The sequence below is a fragment of the Limulus polyphemus genome, unplaced genomic scaffold (genome assembly GCF_000517525.1).
Source record: "Limulus polyphemus unplaced genomic scaffold, Limulus_polyphemus-2.1.2 Scaffold829, whole genome shotgun sequence".
NCBI classification, from domain to species: Eukaryota; Metazoa; Arthropoda; class Merostomata; order Xiphosura; family Limulidae; genus Limulus; species Limulus polyphemus.
In genome coordinates this window covers 98,465-115,145 of record NW_013666439.1, presented here as the reverse complement: position 1 = coordinate 115,145, position 16,681 = coordinate 98,465, and the positions used below count along the sequence as shown (strand labels likewise).

Genomic DNA, 16,681 nt, shown 5'->3' with positions numbered 1-16,681 from the left:
TCAGTCTTTATATTCCACACATCCCCAATCGATATATGAAGGCATGAGTGCATCCTGTATGAAAACGCCTTGAACTGGAACAAATAGCCTCTATGCATAGCGAGAAAATGAGCGTAAATTTTCATCTTCCCATATCCCGTGGCCAGAGCTGTGGGCAAGACTAGAGAAATGTCTACTGTCTAATATAGATTTGATAACCATTATCTGCTTATCTTTGACATTAAATCCGCATTTTCTTTCTATAAACTGAACAGATTCGTCAACATCCATTTTATAAACAAAGATGTCGTGGATATTGTGGTTGCGCAAGATCTGTATTTCTATGGTTTTTCGTGGATCAAATGCTACAGTGGGATCGTCAACATCCATTTTATAAACAAAGATACCGTGGATATTGTGGTTGCGCAAGATCTGTATTTCTATGTTTTTCGTGGATCAAATGCTACAGTGGGATCGTCAACATCCATTTTATAAACAAAGATACCGTGGATATTGCGGTTGCGCAAGATCTGTATTACTATGGAAGTTGACGCTTTTTTTTTAATGTGGCGCATTCAAGTTCTCGTAAATCGATCTTAATTACATATAGATTAAGAATCCAAATGAACCCAGCGAAAGAAACCATTACAACAATACTTATATATATATACATACTGGGTTAAAAAGTAGGTTAAACTATCAGTACAAAAAGTCCGACACTGTTTTTAATGCATCGCTTGAGTTTGATATTTCGGCATGTTGTGATGATCTTTAATAATTAGTAATAAACGAATTACATAATTGTGTTCACTCAGCCTTGGTTTAAGTCTGTTAATCAATAGTCTTTCCATTATTGAATTTTGGAGCTGGCGAACCGAATATGAATCTGTGCAACACCATAAAATATTCCCCGCATTTTAAACTGGTAGGTGCGTTATAAAAGTGACAGTCAATCCCTTAGTGTGGATGGTGGGTGCTGCTAACTTAATTACAAAATCCAATTCCTCTTCATTGCTTGCTTTTGCGAGGATTTGAAATTATCCTCTGCTCAAAGTGTTTTTAACAATGCACATCGTAATATTAAGTTCTTAGTAGACCATCAATGAAACTATCAACTTCCATTTTTAGACATCTTTATTCATAACCAAGATGGTTTGTTTGTTAGTAGTTAAGCATAAAGCCACATAAAGGGCTATCTGTTCTCTGCCCACCACAGGTATCGAAACCCAGTTGCTAGCGGTACAAGTCCACAGACATACCGCTGTGCCACTGGGAGGCAATAAAGATGGTAAATTTGAGTGTCAGTACTATTCATGAGAAAACATTCACTGGTTTATATTTTAATTTTGACATTTTTATCCCAGTTTCTTTTAAGACCAATCTGGTTAAGATATTGGTTCATCAGGCATATATACTGACCTTGAATCCACCCCATGCTGGTCAGTAGTTTTCATGCAAATTTAAACTTAGCAGTATTAAGAAACACGCATTGAATGCGTTTAATGAACCACATAAGTATTGGGTAATTTAAAATATTCACAAATGAAAATAATGATCAAAGACTGCTTATAAAGGAAAGTGTTTCAACAAACTTAAATCAGGGTTGATTGAACAGAATAAAGCAGTTCGTTTATTGTTATATCTATAAAGTCGGCGTTTTTACACTTATGTTTAATGATTAGTTATGAACTTTTTTCTTACCTTGTGTCTGTTAGTAGTTGTTTAATTTTCAGTTCTGACAAACTTGTTTTGGTATTTAGGCAAAGCACTTTTGCATAAAACTGCCCTTTCAAATCTTAGAATTGGCTTTGACGTTATTTTTTCTTAAATTTAGTGTTTAGGCCATGTAAGGTAGTTAAAGAATGGACGGGAGCAAAAATACTTAATTTGGATTGTCTTTATGATCAACATACTATTTAATGTGATAGTTCTAGCTGTGGTATTCTCAGTTGAGAAAAACACAGCATTTAATCTCGTCTATTTGACAAATGAATCAATCGACAGCTTTCCTTTTCACAAGGCATTCTTCTGTCGAACTAAACACTTTGATAACGAAGTAGAACTGAGGAAGTATAAATGCTTTGATAATGCAACAAAGCTGTTATTCTTTCTCTTGTGAGTGCATCACCACGTTACAGGTTATTCTCTCACAGCAATATTTTGACTGTTACATACAAGCATCATCCACTCGGCCAACAAAGGGCGTTGCAGTCGTTGATCCTTTCAACATGGATGTACTGTAAGATTTCCTCAGGCAAAGTATATATTATTTGCTATAAAAAACAAAGACATAAAGGCAACTTCAATGTGTTTTTGGGCCACGTTTTTTATACCAAAATTGCATAGAAGCAGGCTAAACGCAAACTTTGAAAAATTCCTATGTTACTAAAGTTAGTTAAATCCTTTCCATGCCTATACAAAGTACATAGGGTCGGAGCTATCGCACTATGGTTTCAAGTGGAACAAGTAGATGAGAATGGCTACACATTCGCCATGGATGGGATATGCCAGTCCATCACAGGTTAGTCCCCAGCTAACAGCTAGTGCCCATCATAGAACTGGTTTGGCTGAAACAAGTGGGGTAAAGTGTCTCACTCAAGGACACAATAGCATATCTTTACGAGTTCTAAGCCTGAATCAACTGAGCCATGCTGCCCCTGTATTACTAACTGCAAGTAGAAACATATCAAACTTTTTTCTCCTTTTTCGGCTTGTCATCAAACTGACAATTAATATTAGTTTTAAAACAAACAAACAAACAAAAAATACTTAGAACTCGTAACATGAACAAGAAGCACATTAACTTTCCTTTATTGAAAAAACAAATTACATGCCACTCAATGAAGAACTACATTAAAATATAATAACACTAAATGAAAACTTTTAATTATATTTTGAAATAAAGATATTATAGGATATAATAAATAAATAATTACAAGAAAAGATTTTCAAGATTTAAAATAGAAAACAGTATGTAAAATTCAACCTTTTACTAAAATTGTACTTTTAAACAACGAAGTAATATATATATATATGCAAACATAATGAAAGTTTCGTTAAAAGGATTTAATACTTGTATACATGTAAAAACTTTACAACTGTAAAGGATATAGTACATAAATGTCTTTTGACACAAAGCATGTTAGTACATTAATACAGAAATACTATACACATCTATACACTTACATAAATGCAAAACCCTTTAACATTGAAAAAGAAAACTTTAACAAAGATACAATATCCCCTTTAGGAGGGGTAGTCTAATGTAATACATATTCTTACCGACTACACAATAAAACAATTAAAACCCCCTTTTTTAAAATACAGAATAATACCAGAAAAGTATATCCTTCTTAACAGCACAAAATATAGCAAATAATGAAAAAAACATTAATCCTTTAATATAGAAAAGGAAATTACAACGAACCTTCATATAAAAATGTAATAATACCGAGACATTTTAACATCAAACCAAAATATATTATCAGAATTAAAACCTTTGTCAACACAGATGAAAATGTAACATATGCAAGAACAAAATAACACTATTGAATTGAAGACTTTTACAAACACACACTCACACATATATAGAGATATCCACATACAGATTAATGAAAACGAAACCTTTTCAGTGATTTGTACTAAAATCTATGACAACTAAAAAAGAAAACTCTTTAATCAGTTAAAAAAATAGAAAAATCCTAACCACTTCTCATTTATACACACTCATGTGCATGAGTGGGTAAGAGTGTGGTATACATATAAAACATGCAAAAATAAAAAATGAAAAAAATTCATACAAAAACATTAAATTCGTGCTCCTTCATACATGCTCACATGCATGAAAAATTGAGGATACATCGCTACAAACCAAGAAATGAATAAATATATACATACACAGTATACCTTTCAAATTGTAATAAATTAAGAAAATATATATTATATACAACTACACACAGAGAATGGTCGAGATATCACTCTGCCTTCCTTGACCCTACCAGCAGTTTTATGGCTGTAGCTGTTATGAAACTGGCTGCAGTTGAAGCTCGTAGGCAGTTCCAGGCTTTCTCCAGTGCTCACTTGATTTTGGCTAAACTGAACTGCAAGTGTGAGACATTTTACTCGTATCGAGGTGAAGAGGTTGCCCTTAGCCAATTCTCCTCCTGGTTTTAGAAGGCTTGAGCCTTCATCCATTCTGCAGCCATCTTCTGGCAGAGACATTTCAGCAAGGGTATTTGCTCTAATGTGGATCAGTTTATATCCCCTTAGGTAGTGTAGTCAGTAATTCATTATTTCCCTTTTTAGGGATAGTTCCCAGGGTATCTTCACTGGCAGTACCTACATCACCACAGCATCGGTTTATGAGATCTTCCAGTTTTAGGTTTCCTGGCCCTCAATGTGGTTAGTGATGCTGTTTCCATATAGGACAGAATGTTATCTGGCTCCAGCCTGTCCTTTCCTTCCAGGAACTTGAACGCCTCTCGGGGTGAACGAAGCACCAGAAAACCTTCTCATTGAATTTTGTGATGAAATAGTCCTTTCTGAGATATGAGAACGTCTGGCATTATCTTTGGCTGGTGATGACAAAGTTACTGGACCCTGTCGCTTTGTTGGTCTCTCCTCCTTTTTTTGGTCAGCATCAACAGTGGCATAGATTTTAGCCATTGAGAAGTTTAGTAGCAAGGTTCTTCCAGTGTGAATGTGTCAATGACTCAGCAATAAAACATTCTTCAGGCTTAGCTGCAGCCTAATCTTTTGTGATCAAAGAGGCTGCTCAGCTACTGGAAGCATCAGGGCCAGCTCTCCTATATCAGATGCAGCAGCCAGAAATGTTCATCTACAGTGATGATCAGACTAGTCTTCTTGCTTTGTTCAATGGCTTCAGGCCCCTCACTAAATAAAAATTCCTGGACATCCTGCAGTAGCTGCGAGGCTATATAATTAGGAGAAGGATCTGTGGTAGCCAAAGGTTTTGGCAAGGGCAGGAAATCAATGGCTTGTAAAACAAAGAAAGGCTAAATATGGATAAAATATGACCTTAAATATTGAAACTCCGGTTTGAAATGCAAGGTAGGATAAATTATAATTGGTCAAAATTTCAGCTGAGTGCATAGGTTAAAGGTGGGTAATAAGATGCCGCTACGACCATGAATTATAACTCCAAGTAGGGGTCAAATGATATTTCTACAGGATTTGCATTTACTCAAACATTTAATTGCATGTACAACATGTACCTTGAGAATCTGAGAACTTCCTGACCAAATACCTGCGCCCATGCTGCCTTCTGGTGCAAGTTACAAGGCTCCACTACATAGGTAGTATTTTATGCTTCCTCATACTTCATTTAAAGTTTGCATTTTCCTACTTTAAAACTATATCTTGCAATGAAACAACATCAAGAAAATATTCTATAAAAATTGTTTCCTCATTAATGATTTTTCATTCTGCATGACTGAGAATATTCCTATCACAATAAAATAAAACACTGGTTACACCAATTATATGCATTAACTATGATATCTAAGACATTATCTGTAAATTTCATTTACTATTGATAATTTCACAGACTCCTGAATATTTCAAGTTGATCAAGTCAAAATATATTTTGCATTATGCTTTATTAGAAACACCAGGTAAAATTATATTTTGTTTGTTTGTTTGAAGTTAAGCACAAAGCTACACAATGGGCTAGCTGTGCTCTGCTCACCACAAGTATCGAAACCCAGTTTCTAGTGTTGTAAGTCCGCAGACATACCGCTATGCCACTGGAGGGCCAAAATCGTATTACCAACTCACCTGTTCCATAAAACCGTCTCTTGGTATTAATGAAAATTGCAGGTACACTACATTTTCCAATAATCATTTTCTGATCAGTTATTATAGTTAACATAACATTCACCAATTCCTAACGCGGAGATCAGATCCTTTGTCTCCACACCCTCGTTGTCTTCTTGTTCTTTATTGTTGTACTTTTTGTTTAATTGATTCATTTATATAAATTCATTTAAAAAACACTCATGAATGATTCATTGTAACATACCTACACACACAAGTGTATTCATTTACATACTTGTATTACAATACCTATATCACTTCATCAAGTACACTGGTAGTTTACACATCTCACCTCCACTAAAGCTACTGGGTAGTGACTGTAGCGGCATCTAGGGAGAGGCCGTCAAACTATACTTACTTATTTTTCAGGCATCACAAAATAAATAATCACTGATAAAATTCAATTTATTAAGACTTTTTAAATAAAATGTATATTCCAAGACTGAAATTCATGATGTTGCTATTGACACTCAATAAACACTCAGGGGAAATGTGATCCAATTATTTTACCTATCTGTTTGTGGTACTTACAGTTAACTGATTTTAGATAGGTGTGCTTAACATCAACAGGACTGAACACGGAATACAGGAATAATGTGGATTTGAAAACATGACCGAGTTTTAAGCATTGAGAAACAAACACATCTGATGTTAAGTCTAAAACTATCTTTATTATAATATAATACAAAGAAACAAACAAACAGTGTGAATACTTGCTTATACAAGTGGATAAGAAAAACGATCAGCAGCTTTCCTTCTCTCAAGGATATCTCTGTCAAATTAAACACTTCGATAATCAGGTGGAACTGAGAAAGAATAATACTTTGATAATGCAACAAAGCTCGCATTCTTTCTCTTGTGAGTGCGTCACCACGTGACTGGTTATTCTCTCACAGCATTTTTTTGGGAATCATCCAATCGGCCAGCAAAGGACGTTGCAGTCATTGAACCTTTCAACAGAACATACCGCAAAATCCTCTCAGGCATAGTAGATGTTATTTGCTATACAGAACACAGACATAAAGGCGTATGGAACAAAATAGCTACATTGGTTCTCTGAGCCACGTGTTTATTCCAAAAATGCGTAGAAACAGACTGAATGAAAAATTTTGAATGTTTCTATGTTACTAAAAACAAGTTGAAAAACATATGATATGCCTAGTAATTCAAAGTTTCGATATCACTTATATTTTTATGTATAGTTCTTGTTGTTCCTTTTCAAGCAGAGGTTTGTTTGATTTTCGTATTTTAATTAATATTTATTGCCGCATTAAATTGTTATAATTTGGAATAACAAAAATAAAAATGAATGTATTTTGATGAGATAGCAAACTTGTCTTCTTTCTATATTTACGCACAATTTTTCCGATTGTAAAGATCAAACAATTAAACAGTTGTTTATACACTACTTGTAAATCATGGTTTATTCGTTAATGACTAGCTTTGATTTTTAATGAAAAACTAAAAGTAAGTAATACAGTTTCAGAGGTGATGAAAAATCCAAAAATCTCAACTGTATCCTTTGTTACCAGTTTATCTAGTAAATAAATGTATGAATATTTATATAAAAAAAAACTCCAATGACAATAATTAAATAAATAGCAAGTAAGTATGTTTGTTTTCAGCGAAAAGTTATAAACAATGTACTGTCTGCACTGTGCCCACTGCAGAGATCCAATCCTGAATTTTATTGTTATAAGCTTTTAAGCCGCTCAAGGGGCACTATAGCATATTAATACTAGAATTATGCTACTTAATAAAATATATTATGTCCATTGTAATTAACATGCTCTGACCATAGTAATTCACCCCAGAAAATGTATATATAGCATGTTTTAATATTATAGACACGTGAAGATCAATATAAAATCATATTTATTCTATTCGGTATTTTGCTATTGATTTTTCTAACTACAGTCAAAATTGTATGGTGCAAGTTTTTAAGTATGTGTTTCCATATTTTACAATAAATTCTAAAAATGCATATGAATGTCGAAGATTCTCTCTCGACATAGGAACTGTTTTTTAGTCTGAAATACCAGTAGTTAAACATGATCTAATTTTTCTGTTTCGGTGATTACACATGACGTAAACTGTGCAAGTTTAAGATATGCATAAGTAGCAGGAACTATTGGTATATTTTAGTTGAAAGTGGGCAGTCACTTACTGTAAATATGGAAATGACTTCCACTTGCATCCTAAACATAATTGGAAAAAATGGTCCACAATTTTACTGCAGTGACTTTATAAGTCCACCTTTATCATTGTTTTCACTGGTATGTTTAGCTATATCTGTGTTGTGTTGTTCTTTATTGTAACCGGTAAATATAGCTGTTGATGTACCAATTTCAATTAAGAGGAGGATAAATGTCAAGAACGAAGAAATAATTTTCTGGTGTCTTTTGTTTTGTGTGTACGTGTTAATTGAAAAATATTTTCACTGTAAATATTCAAAAGCTCTTCCTAAACTAATACGGATGTTAAATTTCACAAAGTAGCACGTATAGATGCATTTAACACACATTTTCACCGCAGAGTAATGCCAAATATTATTCTTAAGTCCAATGTTCGGAACTGAATTACCCGCAGTGAACAAAATGCAGACATCCCGTTATGTAGCTTTGCTCATACTTAACGGCAAACATCATAAATCTATATTATTTATAAAGATGAACTTTTAGTGCCATATATGGAAGGGATTTTAAATCTAAGGAAATTACTGTAATTTCTTTAGGAAATTTAATAAACGATGCATTGAAATGGTAAAATATTACACAATAATTTTAAAATATTAATCCACAGCAATTATTATCAGCAATCTTACTAAGTTTGTAATAGGATAAACGTATTTCAGACTATTCCAGCCTTATTTATATCATACTAGTATAACAAAGTCTATAGCAGATCTCATGTTCTAAGTATTAATTATTGTTACATCTTTAATAATATTTCGCGATAAGTTAAGAATATTCTGATTATAAACATGTTTATTTTCAATCTTTTCTAATTCACAAGACTATAAGAAAATACTGAAAAACTTGTTATAAATGTTGTTTGCAAAGTTGATAAATATTATTCTATGTTTAACATTTTATAATATGATATAGAAATTAATTCCTATAACTATCGTTTAATGCTGTATTTCTGTTTCAAATTTTTTTGTTGTAATTTTAATGTTATTTAGTGAATTTAACATTATAAATATTACAAATCTTTTCCGAGTTTGTTGCTTGTGATTAATTAGGGCCTGACATGGCCTGGTGGTTATTACACTAAACTTGCAATCTCTGGGTCGCATCTCATGCTCACCCTTTCAGCCGTTGACGGTGGGTGGTTCGTTCATTCGGAGCATCATCGAAATTTAGGTCTAGTGTATGCCTGGAAGGATCATGTGCATTTTGACCTCCTCCTTGACTGTTATTTTAGTTTGAGGCTTGTAGTCTTTTTATTTTATTTTCTGTTTAACCTGTACTTTCAGGGCCATGTCCATGAATGTTAACCTATGGCCGGTGTAGGTGAAGCTCTGGAATGGGGCGATTTTCAGTTTTACTTGGTTTCAGATATCTTGTTAAGTGTGACTAGCAGCCATCAATTCAAAATTAGGGACGGCCAACGCAGATAGCCCTCTAGCAGCTTTCCACGAAATTAAATAAACAAACAGAGTATTTAGTAATGTTATTTTGGTTTCTATTTTACATATCTCCCAGTTTTTAAATAAAAATGATATAAATTAATAAATTTAAATAAGTCGATGTATTTTGGTCTTAGATTTTTTTAGTTCTGAAAAACATTCATTAGTTAATTTTTATTTTTGATATGTGTTAATTATTACTCTATCGGTCAACCATTTGATATTTGTTTCGTATGACGGTATTTTATTTTATGTGTATTTAACATGTGTTTTCATAATATGTTGTTGCAGTATGAGTCACTGTAAAGCAAATGCTTTAGATTTATTATCTATATTGATCTATTTCAATAAAGATAGTAAATGTTTCTGTTTTATACATATAACTAATAAATGATTCAGTTACTAATGGATGAAACATTCAAATGTAAAATCACTTAATAGTCCCCCCTCGGTGGCTCAGCAGTAAGTCTGAGGGCTTACAACATTAAAAATCAGGTTTGATATTCGCAGTGAGCAAAAAACATAGATAGCCCATTGTGTAGCTTTATGCTTAACAACAAACAATCGATCGTATACTTATTGAAATAAATAAAATTTATTAACAAACTAAAATTATATAACAGACAAATGAAATTGAAAAATACTTATTTGATAATTTTTTTAAATTATTTTCGTTAAAAGCGCAATGAATTTTTTTTTATTATGGGTAAGCAATTGACCAAAAAGAAAACATTATAATCTTATATCTGTAGGTAATAATTGCCCCAACCTGAGAAATTAATCAATGCATTTCCATGCAAACTGTTTTCGAATTGAGAGTCAATTTTATTGTTAGAACAAGGAAAATTTACACGTAACTGATAGCTTATGTTTATTCGGTTATCAAACATTGATCTTTATAAAAATTTTCTACAAATTGAAAACACCAGATGTTTCATAATTTTCTCTTTAGTCAATAAATATTTTGAATAAAAGACTATGAAATATTTTTTCATTCTTAAACTTTTTCTTATGCGACGTTTTAACTCTTTCCACTCTTGAAAAATGAGTTGACGAATTAACCCTAAATTTTTGTATTACTTAATAAAAGTTTGCATAAATTTTAATTTTTGAAAGACTTAACATTTTATTTAATTTAAAAAAAAAGACTTTTAAAAAGTTTATTCTATTTTAATATCTGATATTTCATGGGTCATAGCTGAGGTCCGACTATAACTTAATCTGTAACGATTTCTTCCTCGCTAGCACTTGTAACCCTTGGCGAAGGGGTAAAACCAAATCTTTGATCAAAATATAGACTTTTTGTTTCTTTCTAACAGGGCTAAAGAAAGTTTATTTGAAAAAAAAAGTTTAATATACTTCTGTCGGCTTATGTACTGTGAAAAGAGAAAGGTTGGATATTTTTTGAGTGTGTTGTTGTTTATTGGTAAGACCACAAAAACTTCAACATTACATCAAGAACTAAGCCAAACGAACTAGTTTTTATTATGCACTTGTTCTTTTACTACACTTAATATTCTAAGTTCTAAAACCATAGCAATAACACTTTTTGATATTTTACTGGTATTACGGTGGCCCACACTCTTAACTTATCAAGCATGGCTATTTTTATACACTTATTAATACTCTATTCTTCACTGAAAGTTTTATAACTTAATGAAAATTTGGCCTAAGTTTTAAGCTTAAAGCGATCAACTTGTAATCACTAGAAACAATGCTGTTTCTTATAGCGTGCCACCAAGAGCTACTAACAATAAAAGCCAGTTACACTTGACAAAAAGACACCTTCACGTACTAAATATAGAAGTGGCAAGTAATACTGCTGAGGATAATAAATGTAATATATAATTCGCAGTGCTTTTTTAAGTAATGCAAAATGACACAATGTCGTTTTGTGGTGCAGTTACAGAACATATTTAATATGTACATTATTTATATTTTAATACTATCAGAGAATCTTGGTTCTCATTTCTTTTGTATATACTTATCTATATCTAAAGTTTCCTTTATGAATCAAAACACCCGTTTCTGAACTGATAAAAAGGAGAACCAGAACTACATAATTGTCTGGTTTAAGAAATTAATCCTTTTTTTAAAATCAAACTTTAATCAGTGCTAGGCTTCAAAATGAGGCAGGCATCCGGTTTTTTGCAAACGAGCCCCAAAATATTTGCAAAAAGCCGGATGCCTATGTCATCAAGAGGTGATTTTATTTCATCTCGAACATATTATTAATTCTAATGTACTCGAAAAATTCGTGATTTAAAAAAATGCTCACTAGTTGAAAGAACACACACTCCAATATGTCATGATTAAACGAATTGGGCTTAGAATATATTGAAGTATTCCTGGAAGTACTCGAGAATGAGTACTCATTGTACTGATCTGCGCAATACAGAAAACTTACAACTAATTTTCAGTTCTCCTCAGTGTGAGCGCTTTCTGCTGAATTTCAGTTATGAGATTACGCACTTTTCCTCGATATTCCTTCATTTTACACGAGGAAGACTTAAAGAAGTGTTCAAGTCACGACATACACTACATCGAATGTTCACGAATCACTAATAGATGATTTACGAATAATACAACACAAAACACTATGGTGTCACATAATGAGCCCCATTGCGTCCACTATGAATAAAGTTCGTATTTTACTTGAACATAACGTCACCAACCGCAGAGCACATTTTAATACCTTATGTAATGTGTTTCCGTAGGCGATATGTGAGTACGTCTAATATACAGTAGTTTCTGTAAAGTATTTTTCTTGAAAATCTTGTTAAAATAATTAGGTATATAATATTCTTATAGACCTCTTACTTTTTTCAAACTTCAAAGTTATTTGAGTTTGGACAATGCGCATTATTTATCTAATTGTCACAAAGAGGTCAGGCTGTCCCGATCACTTTCTGCTGGAACTCTAGATGGCGTTGTCTGTACCGTCAACTTTACTTGTTCTGCCGAACTACCTAGACTCAAAAACACACAAACCAAACGCAATAAAATAAATATGTCTTCCAGCATGTAAATAAAACAAGTTGTTTTACAAAAAATGTAAATAAATAAAAACCTCAGTTACTAAATGGCGTTGATCTTATAAACGTAATACAAATATGAAAGGCTTTTCGTATAACAATATATGAAGAAACTTAAAATTTTGAAATTCTAAAAAAAAACATTTTTTTAAAGATTAACTTCACAAAGTTAAATATTATCATTCAATACACTTTAAGTTTCTAGAGATCAAAATGACAATTAAGTAACGATTCTGATATATAATCACCATTTATCAAAATTTGGAAACCTTTAGTAATGACAACCTTTCAGAGTGTTAGGGTTGTTAAATGTTAAAATGAATCTTGTTATAGTTTAAACTTATTATTTAGCCATAAGTTATTGCTGGTATGTTCTCGTCAACAACAAATATGAAATGAAAAACTCTACGTTAATTTCTTCTAAAAATAATAACGATTAAAAGTTTTGTCTTTAGAAATGTTTAAAATACCTAATACAAATTCTAAAAAAGATTAATAAAATATAAAAATTATCAAACAACATTCCTGACCTTTGAAATACTTCTTGAGAACTTGATATATCCATGCAGTGATTTACAAAAAGTGAATTCAGTATTAATAAAGAAATGGTAAGAGTCACATGGAATTCTCTTTTCATCTGGATAAAACACTTATTGGTTACTAGAATGAATTATTTATGTTTTAAATATTGTTCTTGAGACATTGTCTTGGATACTTCAAGTTTATCCGATCCTGGATTTTGGTCATTCCATATAGCATAAATTACAATTTAACCCGTCTGTCCGTCCCATTTCTAGTATTGTCATTTATCCTTGTCGATGAGACCCCACTTTACATTTCCTTACAGAAATAACTGATTGTCTTCCACAGTTTTACTTTATCCGATCTTGGATTTTGGTCATTCCATATAGCATAAATTACAATTTAACCCGTCTGTCCGTCCCATTTCTAGTATTGCCATTTATCCTTGTCGATGAGACCCCACTTTACATTTCCTTACAGAAATAACTGATTGTCTTCCACAGTTTTACTTTATCAGTATGAAATGGTGTATCCACGTGAATTTGTGGGTTTATACTCGTGGGTAACTGTCCATATGGGTAAGGTAAGAGTTCAATGTTCGTGTTGACATTTTAACTAGATGTAACTTACAAGTGCTCGTGGTGATTATTAAATCGAACATAAGTACGAAGAAATAGTCAATATTAATTTGTGATCTAAAAAAATGGCACTTGGTAATAAGCATTTACGTGAGTTGTTAAACAATAAAATCAAATACTTTAACACGTAACATTCTGTGATACGTGGTCCAGAAGACAATTATAAAACTGTGACCTAATAAACTCACCATCCATCTTGGAAATTTATAAGACATAAAACTGAAGTTTTCAGGGTGTACATTGACTTACTGTTTTGTTTTTGCCAACTAAAATTATCTAACTCAAGCATAAAATTATACAAATCATATTTATTGGTATGCTACCTTTAAAGTTAATTAAACAACAAAGTAGCATTTAACATTTTATGTAACGTTAAAATTGTCAATGTCTAAATGTTAGATTGTGGGCGAACACAGTGACATTTTATGTCTTTTTTTTTTCCTTTCAAGGGTTGAAACTTCAGTGACTCTTTTTTTTTCCAGTTTTATGTTCTTATGATGTTACCTTGCTGGGAATATGTATGCGTATATGTATTTCAGTGACTCTTTTTTTTTCCAGTTTTATGTTCTTATGATGCTACCTTGCTGGGAATATGTATGCATACATGTATTTCAGTGAATGCATACTGTACAGTTTTAAGGATAATATCACTATTATTTTTGTACACCGTACTATAACCTTGTTAATGACTTTCTCTAAGGTTTATCATTAATAACCTCACATATGAAATTTTGTTGATGCAGTTTCACACGTCATATTACGAAAAAAGTCATATGGATAAAATCAACAACTCTCAGCATACAAATCGAATTCCCAATTTTTTTGAATTCATTCCTCACATCTATTTACGAGAATTTATAATATTATGTTTAAACAATAAAAATAGACAAACATGAATTTACAGCTGGAGTTTCTGCTAATGATTTCCCTATTGTATTCAAATCATAAGATAACTTAAACATATTTTCTTCAAATGTAGAACAGATATAGAAAAACAGTCATATTTTAAAGTCTTTGTTCAAGGAGATTTTAGAGAAAAAACTTAAATTTTTTGTGATACCTATCATCTCTGTTGTTTATATAGAACTGATAAACTTAATGCTCTATTATTTTATTTCTTCTCGTCTAATATATATATACAGGATCAACTGTTCGTATTTGTTCATATGTACACAAAAAAGAAGGAACCAAACTCAATTCAATGTATTAAACCACTCTTAGATCTTCCAGCACCTTATTAACTAATTCTGATATAAAAACACACGGTAAACTTTTAAAGAATTTTCATACTTTTTTCACCTAAAGCTTTAATATATTTGTATTGAAGACAATTCTTTTACTAAAACTTGAATTTAATACTGATCTCTCCAGTAACTTGCCTATAAAACTTCGAAGTACGAGAGCATGTAGAGCAGTATACTTTGATCTTGGGAGAAAATTTAAACATTTAAGTAAGTGTCGTGTGGCAAATAATTTATAGAAAGTTGTTCTAATAGTGTTATGATTTTATTTTAGTGAAAAATAATCAATATATTTATAATATTAACAATAAATATCTTAGTGAAAATATTTTTTCAAGCTTCTCTTTTATTTTAACTTTTTGTTCCATACTGGAGTTTTTACAGACTACAGATAAAAAAATTTCTAAAAAAACTACTCTATCAGTATAGGAAGTGAATTTCCCTATATTTATAGTTGTTTTTTTTGGGGGGGGGGGGGTAGATTGATTATGCTTTTCGAAAACATAATTCATATATAAAACTGTTACTATAGCGAAATATTTGTTGTCCTACTATAACAAATAAAATTCACTTTTATGACAATATTATATTTCATACAAACTGAGAAAGAAGTTTGAAAAAGCAAAAATACACAAACCCTGGTCTAGATTTGTATTCTTACCATGATTGGTTGTTGTACCGCATGTACTACTTGTAGGAGCCTTTTTATAGGTGGCGCTGTTCATTGTGAGTTTCCGCACATTTTTGTCAGGATGAAACACTATGATGTAAATCTTGGGTGAAAATAAACAGAACAACGCCACAAAGGAGCTTAAAGAAATGGACACACACAGAGTGGTAATTTGAACCTGAAAAGGTAGAAGGAAAACAGAGTTATGTACTGTAAATAGAGTAAGACAACAAATACGTAAAATTAAAAAAAAAAGAGTCATTGTTATAGAGCTGTAGTTTAACGAAAAATGGTGCTTCATATCATAGTATGTAAAAAATAAATTGAGCCACTCACGAAGCAAATACTTTTCAACAAGAAAACAATTAAAGCATAGCTCGCTATTTGACTCAATAAAAATTATACAGGCCACAGACAAAAATATTACGTAACGATTAAAGCTTTAAAAAAAAATTAAAAAGTATGTAATCCAAATAAGACGATCTGAAACTTGTTTATAGTTTTGGTTTCTGTTTGCTATGGATAATGAAACAAAAGACGATTACATGCTACAATAAGTAGTGATGTGAATCTGTCTTGTTTATAGTTTTGGTTTCTGTTTCTATGGATAATGAAATAAAAGACGATTATATGCTACAATAAGTAGTGATGTGAATCTGTCTTGTTTATAGTTTTGGTTTCTGTTTGCTATGGATAATGAAACAAAAGACGATTACATGCTACAATAAGTAGTGATGTGAACATGGCTTGTTTATAGTCTTGGTTTCTGTTTCTATGGATAATGAAATAAAAGACGATTATATGCTACAATAAGTAGTGATGTGAATCTGTCTTGTTTATAGTTTTGGTTTCTGTTTGCTATGGATTAGGAAACAAAACACAATTACATGCTACAATAAGTAGTGATGTGAATCTGTCTTGTAGCAAACTCCATGTGCGACTCTCGTTCCTGCAAAAAAAATATAAAAAAAATCGCTCTGCACTTTGATCCTGTGGATGCCTTTATAAGAGTGACGGTCAAATTATACTGTTCGATTAGAGTAGCTCAAGAGTTGGCGGTGTGCGCTGTTGACTAGCTGTTTGCTCCCAGAAGATTTTAATGACTTCCTTTAAAATTTCAAATATATTTG

General features: G+C 31.9%; 1 protein-coding gene across 2 annotated transcripts in view; it reads right to left on the bottom strand.

The window, feature by feature from the left end:
- Nucleotides 1–10,628: 10,628 nt before the first annotated feature.
- The window catches only part of LOC106460753 (metabotropic glutamate receptor-like), a 74,930-nt gene continuing 68,877 nt past the window's right edge, over nt 10,629–16,681 (bottom strand). The window contains exons 4-5 of one of the 2 annotated variants that reach the window (XM_013920488.2): nt 15,543–15,729; nt 10,629–12,414 (exon numbers count right to left, since the gene is read on the bottom strand). In XM_013920488.2, the coding sequence (XP_013775942.2) occupies nt 12,323–12,414; nt 15,543–15,729 (279 nt within the window). In that variant the 3' untranslated portion in view covers nt 10,629–12,322. Of the gene's footprint in view, nt 12,420–15,542; nt 15,730–16,681 lie in introns of both variants that reach the window. The other variant, XM_022387529.1, reaches the window with a different exon arrangement.